At 45.3% G+C, this 22449-nt stretch overlaps 1 protein-coding gene across 1 annotated transcript in view; it reads right to left on the bottom strand.

The window, feature by feature from the left end:
- Window positions 1–22449, bottom strand: part of FLT1 (fms related receptor tyrosine kinase 1) — a 162564-nt gene that overhangs the window by 14652 nt on the left and 125463 nt on the right. The window contains exons 17-24 of the mRNA XM_069467741.1: window positions 18228–18360; window positions 13568–13672; window positions 10104–10217; window positions 7964–8052; window positions 4258–4414; window positions 3725–3822; window positions 2906–3028; window positions 1130–1241 (exon numbers count right to left, since the gene is read on the bottom strand). Coding sequence (XP_069323842.1) covers window positions 1130–1241; window positions 2906–3028; window positions 3725–3822; window positions 4258–4414; window positions 7964–8052; window positions 10104–10217; window positions 13568–13672; window positions 18228–18360 — 931 coding nt within the window. The remainder of the gene's footprint in view (window positions 1–1129; window positions 1242–2905; window positions 3029–3724; window positions 3823–4257; window positions 4415–7963; window positions 8053–10103; window positions 10218–13567; window positions 13673–18227; window positions 18361–22449) is intronic.

The raw sequence follows: 22449 nt of genomic DNA, 5'->3' as shown, positions 1-22449 counted from the left end.
GCACAGTCCTCACAGCACTGGGGGACTAGGAGTTGTGACAGGCCTGAGGGAAGGGGGGCCGGCTGGGGGGGGGGGGCTGCCTGCGGGCAGAAGCCTGCAGACCTGAGGATGCCGTAGGGGCCTAGATTTTGCCTTTTGCCGGTTTTACTCTCTAAGATTCCCCTGTAATCTTTCCTGTTAGGGGGAGTCTTGACTGGGGTGGGGGTGGGCAGGGCCTCCCACTCCGCTCTGTTCCTGCCTTCAAATCTAGGCTATCTCAGCATTTGTTTGTCTGCACTTTCTAGTGATTACTGCTGGTAGGAAGCAGCTGGGAGACGTGCAGTGCTGGCACTGTGTCACTGCGGGGCCATTGCGGCCGCCAAGCTGCTTTCAAAGACTGGAAGCAACAGGTGCCTGTCATCGAAAGCAGGGGAATGATTTTTACACATTACAGGAAACCAGGGATGTTACTGGGTGACTTTTATTTGCTGCAAAAGGCAAATTTTTGGCAAAGCCCAAAAGACTCTTGGCTAGAACTCGAGTTTGGGAGGCCTCAGACCATGAACGTGTGTCTGCGAGCAGATGTGGGCTCTGTGCACATCTGTGTGCCTTGAACAAGGTTTCCAGCCACCCATAGTGCATGTTATTGCAAGTGGAATAAATATAACCAGTGTTCTTTATTGTTCATCCAGCAGAGACCAGTGTCCAGGGCTGTATCCTGTGCTAATATCAGCGGCACTAGGAAGGCCTTCTAGTAACACCTTCCCCACTGGTTCAGCTGCACATACCAGGGCCTTTCCTAAGAGAAATTCTGAGAAGGCAGGAGATGCGGGGAGGGATGGGGTAAGAGCGTTAGAGATCTGTAAGTTTGAGGAATTAGAAGAACAGGGCTAAGTACAGCAAAAGATAAACCTGACTTCAGATTTTATACTGGCGTGACCTTGTTCATGAGTATATAAACCACTCTTACAGTATGGGGCACATGTACTCACACCATGACTCATCTGAGATTCTGCGTGGACTCACGCTTCCCTAAGGGTTTTCGGTTGTCGTAGGTGCTGATCTAAAGGTGTCTACACAAAGGACACTTAGCAGAAGATGCAGACATTTACTTTTGGGCTATTTGATCTCTTCCTTCCCCCAAATTTACCTAAGGAGAAGATTTCCCACAGCAGTACTCCGTAAGACCACACGTCGCTCTTGGTGCTGTAGATTTTGTCAAAGATAGATTCAGGAGCCATCCATTTCAGAGGAAGTCGAGTCTGGAAGAGGGCAATGGGGCCTTGAGCAGAAGGGCATGAAAACAAAGCACATCCAACCCAAGCGCCCATGGGGTCAACTTCCAGATAACACTTGGCCCATAAGTCATTTCCTAGAGAAGCTACAGTTTCCTAACATAGAGAAAACCCTTCTGGCATGCAGTGTTATGCTAAGAGAGAGAGGTAAGGGAGTAATACTGAGTCCCAGGAGGGCGAAAGGTGTTCAGTAAGCCCCTCTGATGTGTTCTGCACGTTCTAACTCCATGGCTCTGTAAGAAATCCTCCCCTGCAAAAGGGCCTGCACGCTACGGGAACACTAAGGGCTTGGAAAAGAGTGACTGGAGTTAGAAGACATCCTGAAAGTTGAGGGTGATTTCCAGGAATTTTTCCTAAGAAGGAGGATTCTGGAAGGCACTCCTATGCAGACAGGATTTCAAAAGTCACTGAATGTGGAAAGTGGGCAAGGAAATTGGAAAGAAGGAAGGAGGCAAAGGCATTGGAAAGAAGGATGATCAGTATTTAAGGAGAAAGTACGGCTGGTTTTCAAGCGTGCAGACAAATCTTCTTTCTCTTCCAGATAGCAGGAATCCCGGTGCTTTAGGCCTCACATCTTTAGACGGAAGGAGACTGGTGGGAAGTACAGGATAATAGAGAGACAAAGAGGAAAATATTATAGAAGCAGGGCAGAGAAAGGTCGAAAGAGACACATGGATGGAAAAGAAGGACAGACTGACGCATAGGTAGATGCCATCTTTGCAGACCAGGGCTCTGAGGAAAGTTTGTTTGTTTATTTTTCTCCCCTTTTATAAAAAGAGATTTGGAGCAATGGTTCTTAAAGTATGGTCCTGGGACCGGCTGTGACAGCACCATCTAGAAATTTGTTAGAAATGCAAATCATCAGGCCTCCCCCAAGACTGACTGACTTAGAAACTCTGAGATGGGAGCCAGCAAACCAGTCTAACAAGCCTTTGCTGGGGGGGGGGGCGGGGGGGCGGGTTGTATGTTCACTCAAGTTGAGAACCACTACTATGATCATCAGAGCCCAGACATGTGCTTGAACACTTGGGGTACAGGCTGGAGAAGGGAGGACAAAGGAGGTCACCCGCAAAAATGAAAAACAACACTATGTCCAAAAACAAGTAGGCAAGAGAAGCAGTGTGCACCAGCAGGGAGATGCCAGGCATGGAAAACACATGAGGGAGGTAAACCGTTTCCTCTGCAGTGAGATACCGCTTATGGGCCCCCCGCCCTTTCCTGAGAGAGAGACACCTGCTGAATCAATCATCGGGTTAATCCAAGGCAAGAGTCCAGGCTGTTCTTTTCAATGGTACAAGGAACTCCCACAGGAGTCAAAGGAAGGTAGTCATAAGGTCTCAGCAAGGCCCCACCAATGTTTCTCAGCTTGGCCAGTCTCAGGGGGCGCTCGCTGCCCTATGGTAGTAAGCCGGGGACCAGGGAAGAACAGAACCAGGGGACAGTGGCCTTTCTGATCCCCACACAAGGGCTCTCCGGGATGCAGCTCATCTGGACTTCCTGTCTTCACAGAAAGCACATGATGGATTTCAGGGACTACTGCCGAGGAAGCGTAAATATTTACCAAGGGCTTCGGTCTGTGGTTTAAAAATGATAGGGTATAAATGAGTCAAATAAACATCAAACTGACTTACATCTCCTTTTCTCACATAATCAGGGTTCTTATAAATATCCCTGGCGAGGCCAAAATCACAAATCTTCACCACATTGTTCTCAGATAAAAGAATGTTTCGCGCTGCCAGGTCCCGATGAATGCACTATAATAAAACAGTTGCATAATCAATGCATTTCCTTAATCTAACCGACTAATTTCCTGCGCCTTTACAGTGTCATTATTTTTAATTTGAGGATCCATTTCACATACTGTGAAGGAAGCCACTCTCAGAGCACACGGAGTTACCATAAACATGAAACACTTCTTTACAAATATAGGTCCCTTGAGGCCCCGAAGTCAAGAAATGCTGTGAATCCGCAGGGCCACCATTTTACAGGAAGGCATCCCAGTCGATGAAGTTGCAATCTAAGTTTACCGGTGAGCAAAACCTCCCCACAGCCTTTTATCCTGAGCTGCCGAGCTCAGACCTGCATCCAGCTGCAGTTTTGTGGAAGGGCCCCACGGGGACATAAGAATAGAAGCTCTCCGGTGAAGCCAGGTATTCTGAGATTCTGGCCGGTTCTGAAAACATGCCAGAGGGCACCGTGGGCAATGGTCGCCAGACTGGTCTAGTCTGAAACCTGGAGAGGCGTCCCCTAGATCTGCGTTCCACCCACTGGCATCCAAAGCTCATCATTCTTAAAACTCTTCTTATCGGGGCAAATGAAGGCACTTGTGGTGATGTTTACTCTCCATTTAAGGACAAAGGTAAAAGCAAATACGAGGGAAAATGGATTGCAAAGGTGTGTGTCCAGGCCTAGCAAAGAAAAAAAAAAAAACAGTAAAGAGCGAGGCTGACCTTTCTGGAAGACAAAAACTCCATGCCTCTGGCCACTTGAAAACTGTAAGAAATCAGATCTTCCATGGTGATGGGCTCCTTGTAGAAACCGTCAGAATCTGGAAAGCATTAGAACTGTAACTGTTTGTAATGGCTCTTGTTATTCTACAAAATCCCAGTTTATTGGAACAACGTTAGCAAAACATAAAACAAACCAACAAGTAGATGGGAGTTCATTTTCAGGAGCATATAAATTTCAACATGAACATCAGAGATTTTTCCAGGCCTGCAGCCTATTTTACCCAAGCTCTGAGGGGGAAGGAGGATGATGAGCCCTTAAGAAAAAAAGGCCTGTGAGGAGACAATTGGACGGTCCCTGTCAAAATTAGTAACTCTGTAAATAATCTTAATTCAAATCTTATCTCTTCAGGACACTACCCTTCGAGTCTCCCACGGATGTTTATTAGGGTGATAAATAAGAAAAAAATTTCAGAGATGCACAGTATGTTGTAAAAATATCTCAGACTGTAGGACAGGAAGGAATTAATACCTACCCTCCTCTTCCTCAACATCACTCAGACTTTTATCTTCCTGGAACCCAGAGCTTGCGAAGCTCTCACTGCTGGTGACGCTATCTAGTCTCGGTTTCTTGCCTTGCTCCAGGCCTGGCTCCATTTTTTCTTTCTTAGGTTCCACGTGCAATGCTGCATCCTTTGAAGAGACCAAAGCACAGGTGACAGGGAGTTCCAGCACGGCGACAGGGAAACGAGACCCCCAAACGGGCAATTGCAGGAGCTGGGAGCATTTCATTCACAAAATGGAAAGGGAATTAGCAGCAAGGGCCCGTGATGACCAGGTGCCTGGCTACTTCGGCAGTGGTGGAGTCTGTTCTGCTCTTGACCGGGCTTCTGGATAGCATCTTATGTCAGATAAAAGAATATTAACAGCAGCTGGTATTTACTGAACGCTTACTCCATGTGTGTTGCAAGCCTTAGATTTTATGAAGCAGTTCTTACTTACACACAGAGAAACAGGTTCAGAGAAGTTAAGTAATGAAAGTCACACACAACTGGTAAAGGGTAAAGCTTGACCCTAGGTTTGGCCAACTCCCAAGTCCGTGCCCTTCACCACTTTTCCATACCACACACCATCTTGTGACAGACGCTGTGAATGACAGAAAAGGATCCCCAGTACACTTGGGGCTTCACTTTGTAATCCCCGGGAGAATTTATAAGAGAGGGCTATAAATGGCAATTTCTCTGGTTCCTTGGGGAAGGAGGGAACATGAACATTTCTTTTCCTTCCTTTCAAAATAAAGATACAGTTTGATCATAACAGGGGTAGAAAAGGCCTGTCACCCTGGAGTGGGCATCCAAGCCCTGGCTTGTCATCGGGCTCTGCCATTAATCCTGCCACCTTGAGCAAGGTCACCTTATAGTTCTGGGTTTAATTTTCTTCATCTGAAAAGCTCCATCATCCTGTGATTTTATGACTCGTAGAAAAGGAGTCATTGGTTCTGGGTGTTCATGTGGAACCAGAAAAGGTTTTCATTGCCTTTAGTAATTCATCTAGTAACTAAGACAACAGGATCCTAGCACTTCCAGTGGCTGCATGACCAGACCACGTTCCTAGCTTCGGTCCTGCGGAATGGCAATACTGACACAGAGGCTGAGAGGGGCTGGGGCTCGGCGGTGTCCCACGATCCACCTGAACAGTGTGGCAGTGCTAGGACTAACCAGCCTCCCCATCCTTCCTTGGCTTTTCTAGAAATGTCACAAAGCAGGAGTGATCCCTCCACTAGAGGGCACAGTGGCAGCAAGCTGAGGACGGAGGGAGGGAGCTTCAGAAGGGACAGCTAACGCACTCTGAGGTGTGGAGGGCATAGAGGTTCCTGTCCCCTGAAAGGAGACCTTCCGGTATTGCAGGGGAAGGCAGACCTCAGGGTGAACACCCACCGCCAGCACAGGCAACCCGCCTGCGGGTGGGTAAAGAACATCGCTTTTTGTTATTGTGTCTCCATGAGGCGGTTAGGTTTGATTCTGCTTGGGTGGAGAATGGAACTTTATTTTTCACAAGACCCTTCCCAGGACGGAGGGCATCAGAGCAAGTGCTGGTAACAGCTAAGGAGCAAAGTGCTCAGGAGCACTCAGGGCTCAGCACCAAGAAAACTGTCTCTGGGCAGCCTTCTTCTTCAAGCCTCCCAGAGGCAGCCTGGGAAAGGTCCCCAAGGACCAAAACTCAAGCTCTCTCACCCACTTTCTAACCCCCAGGCAATGGTATAGTCATCTTTGCTTATCAGTAACCAACTCTGTTAAATAAAGGTTAATTTACTGAACTTTCAGGACTCTGGCAGAACACAGTGAATTTATTACAAATATTATTTAAGGATCCTGGTGAGTTTACTTGGAAAATGAAATATTCCACTTTCAATTTAGCCTTTCGGTTTTGTTTTTCCTTCACCTTCTCTTTATCTTCCTTTAGGTTCCAAATATGAAAGACAGCCATGGGTTTTCCATGTACACGCTAAGCTCCACCAAGTTGCATGGGGAGGCGAATCATTAAATATAGCCAGAGAAGGAAGCAAACTCTTCAAAACAAAGGATGCACAAACCCAAACGTTCCATCCTGCCCAGGTCCCTGGGGTGTTCTGCTGGCTTAGCTCTTCCTGAAGCCAGTCCAGGATTCCAGGACTGAGTAGAATTGGCGCTGCTCTCAGCCAGAGCACCACTTTCCACTTTTTCTTATGCTTTCTTCACCTTCTTCATTGTGATGCACAGAGAAAGCATTGGAAGGAGCTGTCGAGAGAGCTGAGTTCTTTCTCTCTGCCCCGAGCCCCCCACCCCCGACTTTACCTTGTAGTAGGTACGTCCTTAAGCCAACTTCTATGGGCACATCTATAATCTAAGAGTGCAAACTAGCTAATCACAAACATCCCTTCCAGCTTCAAGATTCTAATTATTAGAGGGCATGGTTTAAAACTCGGTTAAATATATTGCACATATTGCCAGACTGGTAGAACACATGTGTCTTTGGTTAGATCAAAGTTTGGGGGATGAGAGAATGGGCCAGCTGCCCAGTGGTTCTTACTTGTGTGCGAAGACTCTTGCCCACATGACAAAGATGGGCATCATTCTTTGACATCAAACACTTTATCCACCATATAGATCAGTAGCATTAAGTTGGACTCACCCAATTTTTCTATCTCAGCGGGTTGACAATGATGATAATGACGATGATGATGAGGGTGATGATTAACATTTACTGAGTGCTTAACTGAGACATTTTGATTCTCTCAACAATCCTATCAGTTGGGTTCTATCGTTAGTTCCATGTAATAAATGAGAGAACTGAAACTTAGATTGCGTAACTTGTCCAAGGTCCCAGATTTTACGAGAGGTAGAGACAGGATTTAAATCCAGGAAGTCTCATTTTGCAGTCTGAGTGCTTAACCACTGCACTACAAGAATTCATCACTAATGCTGCTGATGACTGCTTAATAACGTTGAATCATTGTCCCGTGGACTTCTTCAGCCCACAGAAGGACATAGCATCCGTGCCATATGTCATATGGGCAAAGTTTTAGTGAATTATTTCTCCTGTATGCAATAATCTCTTTTAAGCCTTGTTTTCCTCAGGTCTCAGACCCATGTGTTCCTTTTATTACACAGCTTTTACTGAGTGGATCAGGCTGCTTCACAGTATATGTAGGAATAACACGATGGCGAGGGTGTCAGGAAGCAAGAGGAAGGACAGTAGGAAGGCAAGATAATGATTTCTAGCTCTGGTGCCAACGTTGATCTATTGTTGATTGTAAAAGTCACTCGTTGATTGTGTCTTTGATCACAATATAATCTAATAAATGGAGACAATTATATTTGCTATCATCTTCCTTTAAGAAACAAGTGACTTGTATATGTGTATTTGTGTGTATATATACATGCACACATACATATATCTACAGAGAGAGAGAAAGAGAGAGGAATAAAATTATCAACATGATGTGAGAGGTATTTAGATAAATGGCTAAATTTAATCATCAGTTATCACTGCACACACTGGGACCAAATGATTCCCTGTGCTATCCACAAAAGAGTATGACAGGTTAGCATGGAAGGAAAACATGGAAAAAGGAGAAAAAGCAGAGATTGAGTTTTAAGCCCAATCATAAATAGAATACAGGTTTCTCTTGCTTCATGCTGCTGTAGCCTAAATGGAAACTCATTGCTATCTTTAAAAAATTCCAACCTTTAAAACCCTTACCTTGTTGAGAAAGAATAAATCACGTTTGCTCTTCAGGTAGTTGGATAAATTTCCATATTTGCAGTATTCCACGATCACCATCAGAGGCCCTGCAGCCAAAACAGCACGTGCTCCATCACACCAAGCCAGTCAGGCATTCAGCCTGCCTGAGAAACCTCAAACCAATCTGTGTCTACGTTAGTGGGGTCTAGAGATGTAGTTTAGGGACAAGAGGCCCATGAACAGGATGACTTTTCCAATTTAAACCTGAGAAGCGGTTTAAAAAATTCACTAGAAATAGAAGAAAGGGGTGGGGAAGTGCAGGGAAGCATTAGAAAGAAAAGAGTAGAAGGAAGAGAGAAATAACTTTGAGGAGGGGAGAAGCAAAGGCCAGCCACCCTCTCTGCCTCTTAGCCAGACCCTGGTGAGCAGAGTGGCTGATCACTGTCACACCAGCCCCAGGACTGTTGAACAGCTCCTTCCTCCCTCCCAGGGAAGAGAACAGCCTACCCGGCCTGTTTCCTGAGCTGCCCTGCTGTGTCTGCACAGAGTTTGCCTCGGGGTTTGTGAGAGCACCTAAAGCAGGGGTTGGCAAACTATTTTTGTAAAGGCTCAGGCAGTAAATGTTTTAGGCTTTTCAGGCCAACGAACTACTACTTAATTCTGCCTTTGTAGCCTGGAGACAGCCATGGATACTACAACCAAACGAGTATGACTGTGCTCCAACAAAACTTTATGAACGGACAAATTTGGATTTCATATAATTTCACGTCACGAAGTATCATTATTCTTCCAATATTTCCCCCCAATTATTTAAAAAGGCCAAACCATTCTAAGCTCACAGACTGGCTGTGGTTTGCTAACCCAGGGTCTAAAGGAAACAAGAGTGTCGGGAAGGAAGTCCCGCTGTATCGTGGGGCCCATGTGGTGCCCTGAAGCCTCCTCTCCCCTGCCCTGCCCTACGCTCCCACCACGTGCCCTGGATGAACACGAGGCCCACAGCTCGAGGACCACTTCCGGGTCAAAGGGGGAATGACCCGGAACTGCTCTGCCCCAGGGCATGCTGGGAGCTTGGAGGCCCCCCCCCACCCCCACCCCTAGTTCTGAGGTGGCTGGGCCAGGTTCGGTGGTTTTCTGTTACTTTGAGGACTTTGCTAGTTTTTAAATGTATGTTAGAAATCCTAACAGCACCTCCTCTTCCCTCAGGGTCCCAGAAGGGGAAGTTGCCCCCTAGTCTCCGCTGTAGAGGAGGACTCAGCAGATCGTGGCTCCTGCCTGGGTTCCAGCAATCCTCCTGGGAGCTGAGGAGCTGACGGTGCACACTGAGGTGGGTTGGCTCCTTAGCCCTTCAGTTTTACAGATGCAAAGTTGAGGCAAATAGAACAAGGTTGCCACTACAAAGAACGTGAGAAGAGCTTATCAAGGGATACTGGAGAAGCAGGAGGGGCTGTGTCTAGGTCCCTCTGCAGGCCTGATCTCCTCTCTCTACCTACCACTCCCAGCAGGTAGGTCTTCCCCAACTACCCTTCTCCGTTACTACCTTTGTTGAGAGCTTGGAAAACATTTGTGTGCCTAGCTCCTTTACACCCTTCTTTCTGGCAAAAAACAATGACCAGACATCTCTACCCAAGCACTAGCCTTGCCACAGGGGAGGGAAGAAAGGTCTGTGAGAACATGCTGGAGCTCTTAATCATAAGGCACAGCTCTGTCCCTGTCCTGGTGAGTAAGGCCTGTCTGCATGGTGGATCTGAAGGGGGAGCGGTCCTGTGGTTGTCTCCTACATCCCTTCCTCCTGGGATCCTACCGGTAATGAGTGAAGCCTCAAGGAATGCTCAGCCTTCTACGCCTCTACCTTAGGTCCGCTCAGACTCCTTCAAAGTCAGCCTGAGAGAAAAATATCCTCCACTTGGCCTAGAGCCTGTGAAAGGAGATCTAAAAGGGAGTCCTCTTCAGAACCTTTAAATTAACTGTTCAGGGAAGGCCCTTCTAGGATGGGAGCACCTTTCCGTAAATGGACAAACTGTTTCCTCTGGAGCTGTTGAGAGGTTGTTTTCCCAGAGGTGAGGAAGAACGGGGCTGGGAAGAAGGAGTCGTGTGTCGGGGAACGCTTCTCTCGGCGTGTGCACGGGGAGGTGCAACAGGCTCTCCCCTTCTCCTTTACCTCCTTGCTTGGTGCAGGCTCCCAGCAGGTTAACCACGTTCAGATGGTGGCCGATATGGGTCAAGATCTTGAGCTCAGTCATCAGAGCTTTGTACTCGCTGGCTGTGGCCCCCTCTGTGTGAGAAGCAAGGAAGAGTCAGGGCCACAGGACAATGGGGCTCCTTCCGCCCGAGGCGGCATTCCTGCCCTCCTTGTTTGTCAATGCTCAGCCTGTTGCTTTACTAACTTCCCCACATTCTACAAAAAGGCCAAGTCTCCAGACTGTTTTCATTACTCCCACCCTCCTGAGCCAACATCCTTTTGATTACAGTAAGGCCCAGTGCAGTGGTGGGGTTAGTCACTGGACATTTCCTCTTGGTGGACCTAGCTGTGTTCAGCAATGTGCTGACTCAGAGCTGGGCACCTCATGAAAGTGCCTTCCAGAGACTTCCCTCCTGTCAGAACCAGGTACAGCAAGGACCCTGCAGGCAGGGGATACACCTCCATTCCCCTCTGCTTCCATTCTCCCCCTTTGCAAGTCACAAAGAAGGGGGACACAGGGTCTGCAAGGGCAGAATAGCCACTTCTGTAAACATCTTTGCAGTGTGTTATTTTCTCCCTGTAACCTTTTTCTCCCTGGAGTTCGCAGGGTTATCTCAGGCTGTGTGGATCCCTAGCATCTGACCTCAACTTCATTCTCACAGATAAGCAACAGAAGTCTAAGAATTAGCAGAGTCTAAAGCCTAAATTGAGTTTATTCTGTTTGTTTTTACTAGTTAATTTTTAAGGTATTTAAAATTTTAAAATTACTTTTAGAAATATAAAAGTCAATTAATCTTGCTGTAAAATATTCTAATAATATGACTTAGAGTAAAAAGATATGGAGTAAAAGGATCTAGATTAAAAAGTGAAAGATATTCTAACCCACTGACCTTCCTAGAAGCAGCCACTGTTAATAGTCTGGAGTTCAGACCTTTTTCTATGCGTTTATAAATATATGTACCCAATCAAAGGCCATTTTTTGAAGGTTTACATAAATGGACTCATATATATAAATGTATTTTTAAAATTTGTTTCCCGCCCCTTTTCAGTATATCAGAAATGTTTTTCCATTCTTTTAAATTAATGATATTCCTGACATTTAGAGTTTCTACAGTTTTCCTGCTATTACATAAATAATGCTGTGATAGCCCTATGTATAATCTTTGTGCACATATGCAAATATTTCTCTAAGACAGAGTCCTGGAAGTGGGTCAGAGGTATGTGCAGTCAACACTGTCATAGAGTTGTAGATACTGACATAGTATTTCATAAGCACAAATCATTTTTTAATAATAACCAGATAAACTCCAGAAGCCTCCCAATGGGGCTAGGGTTGGCTCATGGAGATGCTCAACAAATATTTTTGGTTAAATAAACATGATTACTCTTCTCATTTCAGACATGAGTGTAAGGTCCAAAAAGGTTAAGGTTTTTGCTCAAGGACACTTTGAAAAACCTTTGGACTCGTGGCCTTTGTTTGACAGTCTGCCTTTTCTATTTCTTCCAGAAACAGATGGCCAACCAATTTAAGCAAGAAAGCTGAATTAAAATGGTTTTTTAGGCATTCTATCGAATGAGTAATATGACAGTCTTTTTCAATCAATGCTGATGGCTGAAAACATACATTTATAAAGATATTATATACACAATTTCTGTATTACATAGAAGACATTCTCTGGGCCTTTAAAAAAAAATCTCAAGTCAGAATTTTCTCCCTTCGAGCTCATCAGTCCCTCCAAGCATTTCTGCCCTTTTGGCACAGAGAAAAACCAGGCTCTATTTCTCAGATCATTCCATTTATAGGCAGGGCCACAGGTGTTATCTTGGACTCACAAGATGTGTGGTAGTAAGCAGGGAAATGGGACTAGCTGGGGAAGCAGATGCTTCCAGATTTAGTTTTGACTTATCTCTAGGTTGGATATTGGATTACCTCCCTAAAGCAGGCCAGGATCACTTTCAGGATTTTGGAGCACCAGGCCAATTCTAGGAGGCCGGGTCTCTGCACCCCTTTTTTGTGGCACCGTGGTGTGAAGGAAAGAGCATTTACCCAAACCTGGAAGACTTTTGCACACAGACCCTTACTTTTGCACTGAGCACCTGTGTGGCCTCACAGAGGCTATTTAACCTTTCTGGGCCATGTTTCCTCATCTTCAGACTGGGGATAATACTATCTACCTCACAAGGCTGTCTAGAGAAAATAAGAAAAATGGCAATTTTGTGTGGTTCAGCCCAATATATTGAAGTAGCTAGTCTGGTGCTTTCTCGTGTAGAAGACATGGGGATGCCTCTTGTCTTCAGAACCTGGGCTCAGAGAAAGAGTGCTGACGTGCAGGGATTCTCACAGAAATGCCTGCCATCATCTGGGTAGTCCACCCTGAACAAAAGTTCTGACTTGTGCATGCAAAACTCCTTTCCAGGCTACTTTCAGAGTAGAACTGGCAGGTTCTTTGCAGAGTTTTATCCGTCCTTCCTTGATGAGGACAGCCTTTTGAGGTAGAAAATGTCTTTTCATGGGGCATTTGAAGTAGTGGAGTCAGTGTAAGAAGATTGAGAACTTTGGAGTCTCTCTAAGCAAATGACCCTTCCTACTGGAGCCTGTCCCAGGTACCTGCTTAGCTGGGCTCACAGCTTCCTGGGCCTCAAAATCCCTTGGCAATATCTTGGAGACTTTGGAAAGTTAAAAACTGCCCTTTGAGTTTTCAGTCCTGTTCCTTAAAAACAAGTTGAAATAACACAAAAATTCCATCATGAAGGACGAAATGAAGTATTTTATAGAATTTAAAGGAGATACGAGTCTTTGAGACATTTGGTTTACACAATGTTCACTGATTTTTATTTTTAATCTGTCTTATGGCAGTTGTCATAAAGTCACTGTGCAATTTGGCTCTGCCTCCCAGCGCTTCACAGAGTAGTATCTTTCAGTACTAGAAAGATAGTTGAGTTTTTTTTATTTTTTTTATTTCTAAAGAAATGTTTCATGGTCAGGGCTTGACAGTATAAAATAGTGTACAGTTCTGATGAACTCAGTTGTCCTAGCAGTGTCGTTTCACTTTATAGTTAGGTCAAGCCCAGGCTAAGCCTTTGGGATGTAGGATGTGCAGCTCAGTTTCCATTACACCATCACAGTGGATCATGCCAAAATGTGAACCTGTGGTTACAATGGGCTTAAAAGTCTCTGGTAGTCTAGAGTCTGAGCTGTGAAAGAAGAAAGACCTTTGAGGTGACAGAGATGGTTTTCCCATGGACAATGCTGGATTGTTCCATTTCTAAGGTTTGTTCTGAGCTCATGCTGGCCTGATCTGAAACTCCTGGAGCAAAAGAGTTTATGTGGCCAGAGCAGAAATAGCTTGTGTCTGTTTCTAGGCTATATCCAACTTGCACCAACATTTAGGGAATGCAAAAAGGTGGTGGGTCAGTTGGAAGCTAAACGGCAGCATACAGACCTTTCAGCATTTTCACAGCCACAGTCCGGCACGTGGGTGACTTCTTAATGCCAAAAGCTGATGCCTGAACCACTTTTCCAAAAGCCCCTCTTCCAAGGGATTTGCCTACAATGAAGAGAAGACATTGGTTTGTTTGCCAAGTAAGAAGGGTACGTTTAAGTCTTTTTCAGGAAGGAAATGGCTTTTCCTATGTGTGTCTGTAAGGCATGTCGCTTTAAATGGCATCTCCAATGAACTGACCCCAAGGGAGACCAAGTAAGGGACACATTTCTGGGGTCTCTTCCTTCCGGCTCTTAACTCTGCTTCTGAGGCCCCACATCCTTCAGAGCTAGGATAGTCCCGAGAAGGCATTCAGTGAAGGTAGCTGTCCAGTTTCCTTTTCACAGCGTCCTCTCAGAGGACAGATGCCACCAAATTCTGTGTGTTCTCTTCCATTGTTTAATAACATTAATACCGAGAAGACTTTCCTGTGTTTAACCTAAGCTCCTTTTCTTGCCACTTCTTCTGATCTGTTTTTAGCAAAAAGGGAGAAATAGTGAATGGTACTTACTGCTATGGGTTATAATCATGCTCATAACTTAAAAAATAATCACTAAGTCATTTCTCAGTCTTTCACATCAGGCAGAATATTTTCAGTCTTTCTAATGTATCTATATGAAGATTGCAAGTCTTCATGTTCAGCACACGAGCTTGTCAACCAGTGGCAATAATTTGTTTCAACCCCAGAGAAGTGGTTGCTAAATACGATAACAAAGCAAGTTTCTTTCATGGTACCTGTAGTGTTACACTATAATGACTATGAACACTTTTCCTTCCCCACTTTCAAAGGTGTCAGCTTGACTCAGAGGGGTAAGGACCATGTCTGAATCTTCCCAGGACATAGCCCGGTACCTGGTGCAGAGAAGGTCCCTGTATATTTATTTGTTCAGAATGAAAAACAACATTCGGGAATTTGTGGGATGCTCAAAGCAAGTCTCATATAGTCCTCAGTAGCTACAGGGGCCTGTGGGATGTGACCTTGAGACTGATGCCCTTTGGCGGGCTACTCCCTGGAATACCTCAGCTACCTTTCATAGCAGGAAACAGCTAAATAGAACCCAAAGAAACAGTGCACCTCCAGCATGGTATGCCAAAAGAAGAGTGAGCCAAAAAAATCTTTTTTTTTTTGGCTCTTCTGGGGTGCAAAAATAATCAAGAATAAAACTCCACTTGTTAAAGTAAATTCTGGCAGTTAGAGTGTTAATTTAACACAACTCCTCCTCTCCCAACCAAATCCTCTTTCTCAGATTGTCCCGGTAATGTGCCTTCAGTTAATTAACCTTCCTTCCTCCCTTCCTTCCTCATACTCCAATTCCTTTCCCCAAAGGACATTTTTTAAAAGTTTCTTGTAAAGTTTGTAGAAGCTTTCCTGCTTCTTTATCATATTAGAACCTTTATACTTTTATGCACAATGACTCAGTGACGAAAATGTCTTTACCTTGCTCTGCTGAATGCCTTCTGCTCCTCACCACCCCAGCGTCCAGTGAGGACACGTGAAAGTTTCAGTTAGCAGTGTGAGCAGTTAGGGCCTGGTCTGTCCCACAGGGACTTGCTCTGCATTAGGAGGGGAATGCTGGTGAGATGACATGCTTCTTCTCTGCTCAAACATGCTCCTGTGGTGACCACTAAATGACATTCCTCCCAGCGCATGCAACATGGGCAGAGCTATAGTCTGCTTCCTTCTTCACATAAAATTGTCCAAGAAATAGACCAGAATGGGGACTCTAAAATAAAAGTGACTCCAGTGGACCCCGAAAGGGCTGTGCATGGAAATCAGGTGTGGGAAGAGCACTAGCAGACAGCTTCCCCAGACTCGTAAAAACTGGGTGCATTGTGGTTGGAAGTTTATTCCCTGCTCTATTTAGGATAAAAGAACAATGTTTTTCTTCTGCAGTGCCTTCTATCATCTGCTATGAAAAGTGTCCCACACACTCCCAGGACCCGCACTTGTCTGAGGCAGATGGAGTCCTTCCCCTTCCGCAGCTCCAGCCCACACCCCTGCACAGCCCTCACAACACGCTTTGTTTTAGCAAGTGTTTGGGGACTTTGCTGCATCAGGGAGAATAAACCAGTTCTCACTTGGCTTCCCTCAGTCTTTTCATGCATTCTCTTGGAAGCCGACTGCTGCCTCATGAAACAGCATGCAGCTATTATGGGCTGTTTAGTCATCTGATAAGTTGGAATCCTTCTGCAGACCCGTGGTTCCAGTTCCAGGGGAGCCCAGTCGCCCTGGAGTTGACCTTGCCTGATCCTTCTTTTCCCTTAAAATTCTCCTTGGCGTTGCCTGGAATGCCACTTACTAGCTCGGAAATGTTCTGGGTCATTGTCGTACAATGTGAGGATATTGGAATCTTCTCCAACAATGTCCTGGGCTGGCCGGGGTCCCTGCCCGCTCTGGGACAGTGAACGGCAGCACAGGCTGGGCCCTCACTGGCATTTGGGCTGGGCACCGTCCTCTTGCCAAACTCCAATGCCCTGTATTATTTTCCGTATTAGGTAATTCTGACTTTCAGTTATTTTCCAATAGAAAGATGCAATGTAGGCATTACCTTAACTTCTGTGATAAATTTTACAGGAGCTGAATTCTCTCCTGGGGTTGGTGAGGAATCATGGAAAAAATAAAAACCCCATAAAACAAAAACTCAAACAAGTTTCTTTTTTTTCTGGACTTCAGGAATTTCAATGGTAGCAACACCTTTGACCCAAGCTCCAACCACAGCCATCTATCAGGAACTATAAACTCCGACTCCCTCACCAAGGCTGCTGATAGTAACCTATGGTAGAAACAGCTGAAATCAGACCCAACTTGGTCTGTGTATTTCTCTACAGTTACAACTCCAGTGTAACTCTGCCCCTTAAACCAGCTTTTTCTCTCTAGCTATCTGGATTAATCCTGGCTACTTTCACTTGATAGACATTACTTCAAATCACTTTCTGTCATGTATTTGGCTTAAAAAATAAACAAGTCTTGGGCCTCCTGGCTCCCACGTTAATCGATCCGAGGAGCGTGCCTCCAGGCCTGGCAGCGAGACTGCACTAAATACAAACGCAGCAGGCTTGACACACGTGCTCTCACCCATCAGAGACACTTAAGTGGACATCAGCCAAATCATAGCATGTGGCAATTCCAGGAAAGAACAGAATGATAAGAAAGATCTTCAGCCTGGAGAATCTCCTGAAATGGGATTATGTAAACCCACAGCACCCCCGGGGAATTCTGGTAGGATTAGCAATGTCCCTGGTTATGATGTGGATCACAGCGATACCAGGAAGGAATGAAGAGACGGGACGGAAAGCTCATGTGTCCCACACTGGAGGAAGCATGTTTGATTGTGACTAATAACTCTGGAAAGCAGTGTGGCCTGAGAATGGCTCATGATACTGGGAAAATGATCCCATGTTCCCTGCCAAGGTCACTGAGGGGTTGGGCTAGCTGCCATATAATTCAGACTTGCAGAAGGAACCCATCCAATGTGCCACCTGCCCATAACGACTCTAAATTTAGTTGATTTTTTTCCTGTCAGTGGCCATTGCTGGCTTTCTCCTGTCTCCCTAGCTTTTAACTGATTTCCAAGTTTCCTCCCCAGGCCAAACAGAACATACTCCTGAAGCCAGTCCTTTCTCAGTGTAAGCAGAATCATTTCAAGGCCCTAGAAAAAAACAAGAAAAGCCATTTTCCCCTCTGCCCGCTCGCCCCAGTATAGTTTGCTTGTGGGGAGAGAGGCAGTACTGTTGAATTTGGAACAACAGGCTCGTCACACTGAGAGTGACGAGCTCCAGGGACACTGGATCCACAATCTGTTTTCCTAGTTACAACTACTAATGACTCTGGCACACACAGGAGTTCATGGAAAACTTTCAGAAGCCACGATCCAAACGTTCTGGATAGGAGTAATTGAGGTTGCAATTGTTTTGTAGCATCATGGGCTGGAGATTAGTTTGCATTGTGACGTCTGAGCTGGGGGAACAGGGCTAAGCTGAGGACAGCACACGTGCCTGCTGTTTACAGCATCTGCACTACCTGGAAAACAGTCTTTGCTCTTCAAAAACGAAACCTGAATGGCTCCCCTAGGGCTTTCTTCTCTGGACATTCCCAACACCCCAGGAAGTTCAATATGTGTAATTTGTGGATTTGTGCAAAGGGGTTTTTTGATCCATGGCCTTGAAGAGCACCGACTCTTTCAGCAAATGTTTGATTTCACTGTTCCTCACTGTCCTCCATTATGTTCTGGGTCACATATTTCTGACTCCTCAACAGTTTCATTTAAGCCTCCTGTCGGAACCCCTCCCTTATCCACTTTTGCATCTCTCTCTAGACGGAGCCCTTTGAGGGAGGAGACACACATCTCTGCATCCCCAGGACTTAGACCAGTGTCTGTTGCTCAGAGAAGGTGCTTAACAACTGGTGAATGAACAAACAGATGCACCCTGTCACCTTGTGCTGTTATCTCTGTATTCCGTTAGAATTATTTAACTTTGTGTTCATCTCCCTTGCTGGTTTGTGAGCAACTGGAGGGTAGAATCCCAGGTCTACTTTACTTCTACATCCCTGAAGGCACAAAGTTTTGCATGTAGTAGGTGCTTAGCATAGGTTTATGAATCTGTTGAACAAATACCTTACCCAGTTTAAGTCTCTCCCGGGCAAACTCCCACTTGCTGGCATCATAAGGGAGCCGCTCACACTGCTCATCCAGGGGAACTTCATCCGGGTCCATTATAATCGATAGGTAGTCAGTCTTTATTTCAGAAGAAGACTGAGAAGTAAAGAGATCTCAAAGTCACCAAGAAGAAAATAACTTAAAAAACCCTGGATACCCAGTCAACATCTGCTGCTACTCTGGCTCATTCGGTTAAAACTGTGTGTTCAGTACAGAAAGTACTGCTCCACAAACACACTCACACATCACACTTGAATGTGCAGTTTCTCTTAAACAGCCCCCTACTATTCCCATACTGCATTTCTGTAATGCCAGCTCCACCATCCAATCTTGGATAAAATGCACTCAAATTCTCCTGTGACCTTATGTGTGGTGCTTGCTCTTAAACAATTATATGATGGTCTTTCTAAAAAATGCAAAACATTTTTATAAAGTCATTCCAAACAATGACTAAAAATAACTTTCCATGGCCATTTCTATACAAGCAGGAATATACATTACAAATGAGCTAACTGGGATATATTGTGGCTTTTCTACATTTACAGGAAAGGCTGTAAATGGCAAAGAAAGCCCAGGATTCCTGGTGCAGTGAAAGACATATCTCTTTCTTTTCCTTTCCTTTCCTTTCCCTTCCACCTTCACCCTTTCCTTTCCTTCTTTTCTTTTCTTGAAAAGGTCTTGCTCTGTTGCCCGGGCTAAAGTGAGAGTGCAGTGGTGTCATCATAGCTCACTGGAACCTCAAACTTTTGGGCTTGAGCGATCCTCCCGCCTCAGCCTCCTGAGTATCCGGGACTGCAGGTGTGCGCCACTACATGAAAGGCACATTTCTTATGAAGTGCTTAAACACTCAGAAGTTCTGACCTGTTAGTTGCTTTAACTAACTGAAAAGTCTGTAGGGTCCATAAGTGAGATTAGAATAAGGTTTACCTTCAGAAGAAACAGCAGTTGATTATTTCAAAGGCCAAGGAGTAAATAAGCTGCACAACTTACATACAAGTACATTCTAAGATCATTGGTAGGATGCCAAGTGAGTAAGGCAGACATCTGCCTTCCAGTGTTTATTTGGGTAATGCAAGTCAATCTCGGAAAATACCCTTTATTTCAGATTATAGATAACTGGATTTACTTTTAATGTCTTAGATTCATATCAATGGGCATATTTCCTGTTAATGGGCAAATTTCCAGAATTGATGACTGCATTTCTGTCAGATGCTCAGGGTGAGAAGGAAGCATGCTTTCCCACATAACTCTGGCCAAGAAATTATGAAAACTTAATTTAAATGAGTTTTGGGGCCCTTCCTTTTGGTCCTTTTCCCTAAACAGGATCCAAGTTGGAGTAGAGAAGACAACATCTCTATGCATACTATTTCACACCTGCCCACATTCTTCAGCCCTGACTGTGTTCTGGGCCATCACAGCTCACCTCATCCATCACTTGCAGTCCTTCTCACAGAAATTATCACTAAGACGTGTGACAAATAGCTCAAGGCAGAAAGGTTTGCTGGGCCTCCGTAAAGGATGGAAAACGGAGATACGGAGCACGTTTGTCACGAACTGGTGTTAGTTAGACTGTCAGACACTTGTGTGGGTCTGCGAGACTGCAGACAGTACACATGCCTGCGCCGGGGCGCCAGGCACTCATTAGAGAAGCTGCCGGACTAAACTCTTCAATGCCCAGTGTAGCCAAGACCATGAGAAACAATCTCCAATCCTCAAAGAGCATTAAGGCGGCTGAAACCTAGCGAGGGGTATCTGGGCTTATGCAGGATGTGTGTGTTGGGGGGTGGGCAGTGGTGTCGACAGAGGAAGGGGAAGGCAGTGGTGGACCGTCTCCCAGGTGGCACCCATGGAAGTTTTTGGTTTATCTCAATAAGGCAGATGACAGGAAACACCAGATAAACCTGAAGTAAGGGCTTTGAGGGGGGTATGATAGTAAAATGTTAGCTGACAAATATTTAGCCCTTCAGTTGACATTAGCACTGAGCAGCTACTGGGTGTGTGGCACAGGGGCTGCATGGCTCAGCGCTTCAGGGCCCGGCACGGAGGCTGCCTGCCTGGATCTGAATCACAGCGCAGCTTCCGCCCTGCCGCATAACTCTGGGCAAGTTGCTTAACCTCTCTAAGCCTAGTTCAGTTATGTATAAAATAAGTATGATACAGGTACTTATCTCATAGGGTTGTTGTGAATATCAAATGAAATAATCCACATACAAGCTGTTAGAACAGGGCCTGGTGTGTAGTCAGCATCAATAAATGTTAGCTACAATTAAAGCACTGGCCTGTGCAGGGTGAGGATAAAAAGGTAAAACATGGTCTCTACCAGTGAGGAATTTGCACTGTAGTAAGAGAAACCACGTGGAAGTGTATTTTAATGCCTTGGTCCTCTTTGCCTCTCACAACCAATCCCTTTTCAAATTCTACAGGCATTAGATTTTTGAGATAATAATCTCTAGGTCTCATCCTTTCTTATTGACATCAAAATTTCACAGAATTTTACAAGTAGAAAGGAACCTCTTCCATTTAGTCTGCACTTTACCTTTCCAGTTTTATTCCCATCGTGCTCCTCTGTCCTAAGTGGCCAGACCGCTTCCCCGATCGGGGAGTAGGAAGGGCCAGGGCGTGCTGTGTTTTTCTGCTTCTTTCCTTCCAGCCACAGCCTTCAAAGTCTGTCTCAGGCATCGCTGTCTCTGAAGTGTTCCCTCCCCCTCCTCCTTTGAACTCCTATAGCCTTTGTACCTCCCTTACAGATTTGGCAAGTTTTGCTTTTGTTAGATGTATTGTCCTATATGATGTATCTCCCCTTTCAAAACTATTATGTGACCTTTGTTTCCTTCTAAAGCAGTGACCTTAATTGTAATGTCTCAAAACCAGTCACCCTATATGGCCAAAGCCTGATGTTACAGTCACCATAGAGAATGGCTGCTAGTCTTGCCTTCCATCCCAACACTATAAAATGTACCTCATCGGTTTTAAATACCAAGTCTAAGGTCAAACAGCCAGGCTTCAAAACTAAGCTCCGACTACAGTGACTTTGGACCAGTTGCTTTCCTTCTCTGAGCCTCAGTTTCCATGTTTATAAAATGGGAATAATAATATATCTACCTCTTTGCATTTTGGAAGAATGAACTGAGATACTACATTAAGAGCTTCCCACAAGAGTTGGCTAATCTCTAGAAATTGAGGAGACCTCCTGACACTTCTCAAGTCCTGTTGATTTTACCTTCTATAATAAATATCTCTTTAATCATTTAGTGAGAGCCACATGATTTCGTACATGGAATGCTATAAAGTCTCCTACCAGGTGCCTCTCTATTCACTCTTGCCTTCTCTAGTCTGTTCTCCTCACAGCAGCCAAAATAATCTTTCCAGACACATACCTGTCACACTTAATACCCCCACCTTGGCCTAACATCCCTCTCTTCCCCAAGGCTTCCCATTGCTTTTAGAATACAGACTAAATTCCTTACCACGGCCTACAAGTTCCTGCCTGGCCAGGACTTGCAACCTTTCCTTTCTGTTCCCCGGCAGGCTCACCTCATACCTCGTTCTCCCTGTTCTCCCCACTGTGGCCCGACTGGCCTCTGTCAGTCTCTCATCTGCACTGTGTCCTCTTTCCCCTACTCCAGTCTCACACATGCTGTTCCCTCCACCTACAACACACATCTTTTAGGCAGCTAGCTCTTTCAGCTCACGCAGCGCTGCAGTTTGACATGTGTGTGGTTGGTTAAAGTCAGTCTCCTCGCCTGCCCACTCCAGCATGTGCTCGCACTGTCGCACAGGGCCTGGCATTCTGGACTGAGCAGGCACACAGTAGATATTTGAAGCGTGAAAGGATGAATGAATGAACGTTAGCTCTTCTCCCACTGCGTTCTGCAGAAGCAGGTTGTATTGCCGGCCTGAGTATAGAACTCTGCTTCCTGAATGCTCGCCTCGTTAGAGTGTGAACCCTGGGCCTCACACTCTAAAGAACTTAATTTTGTGATGGGACTCTGAGAATATAGAATGACAGTGCACTTATTTGTATTTCCATAATGTTATAAGAAATAAGTCAAAGGTGGGTCTTTATTTTGCCTTTCCTTTTTATTTCTTAGCAGAGAGTGAGGTTAAGAAAATAAAGACTTCTCAGGTCTCATGCTGAATTTAAGGACCCTTTAATATAATTTGTATATTAAAAATATCCCTCCT

The sequence above is a fragment of the Eulemur rufifrons genome, chromosome 4 (genome assembly GCF_041146395.1).
Source record: "Eulemur rufifrons isolate Redbay chromosome 4, OSU_ERuf_1, whole genome shotgun sequence".
NCBI classification, from domain to species: Eukaryota; Metazoa; Chordata; class Mammalia; order Primates; family Lemuridae; genus Eulemur; species Eulemur rufifrons.
This window is presented reverse-complemented; position numbering and strand designations above follow the sequence as displayed.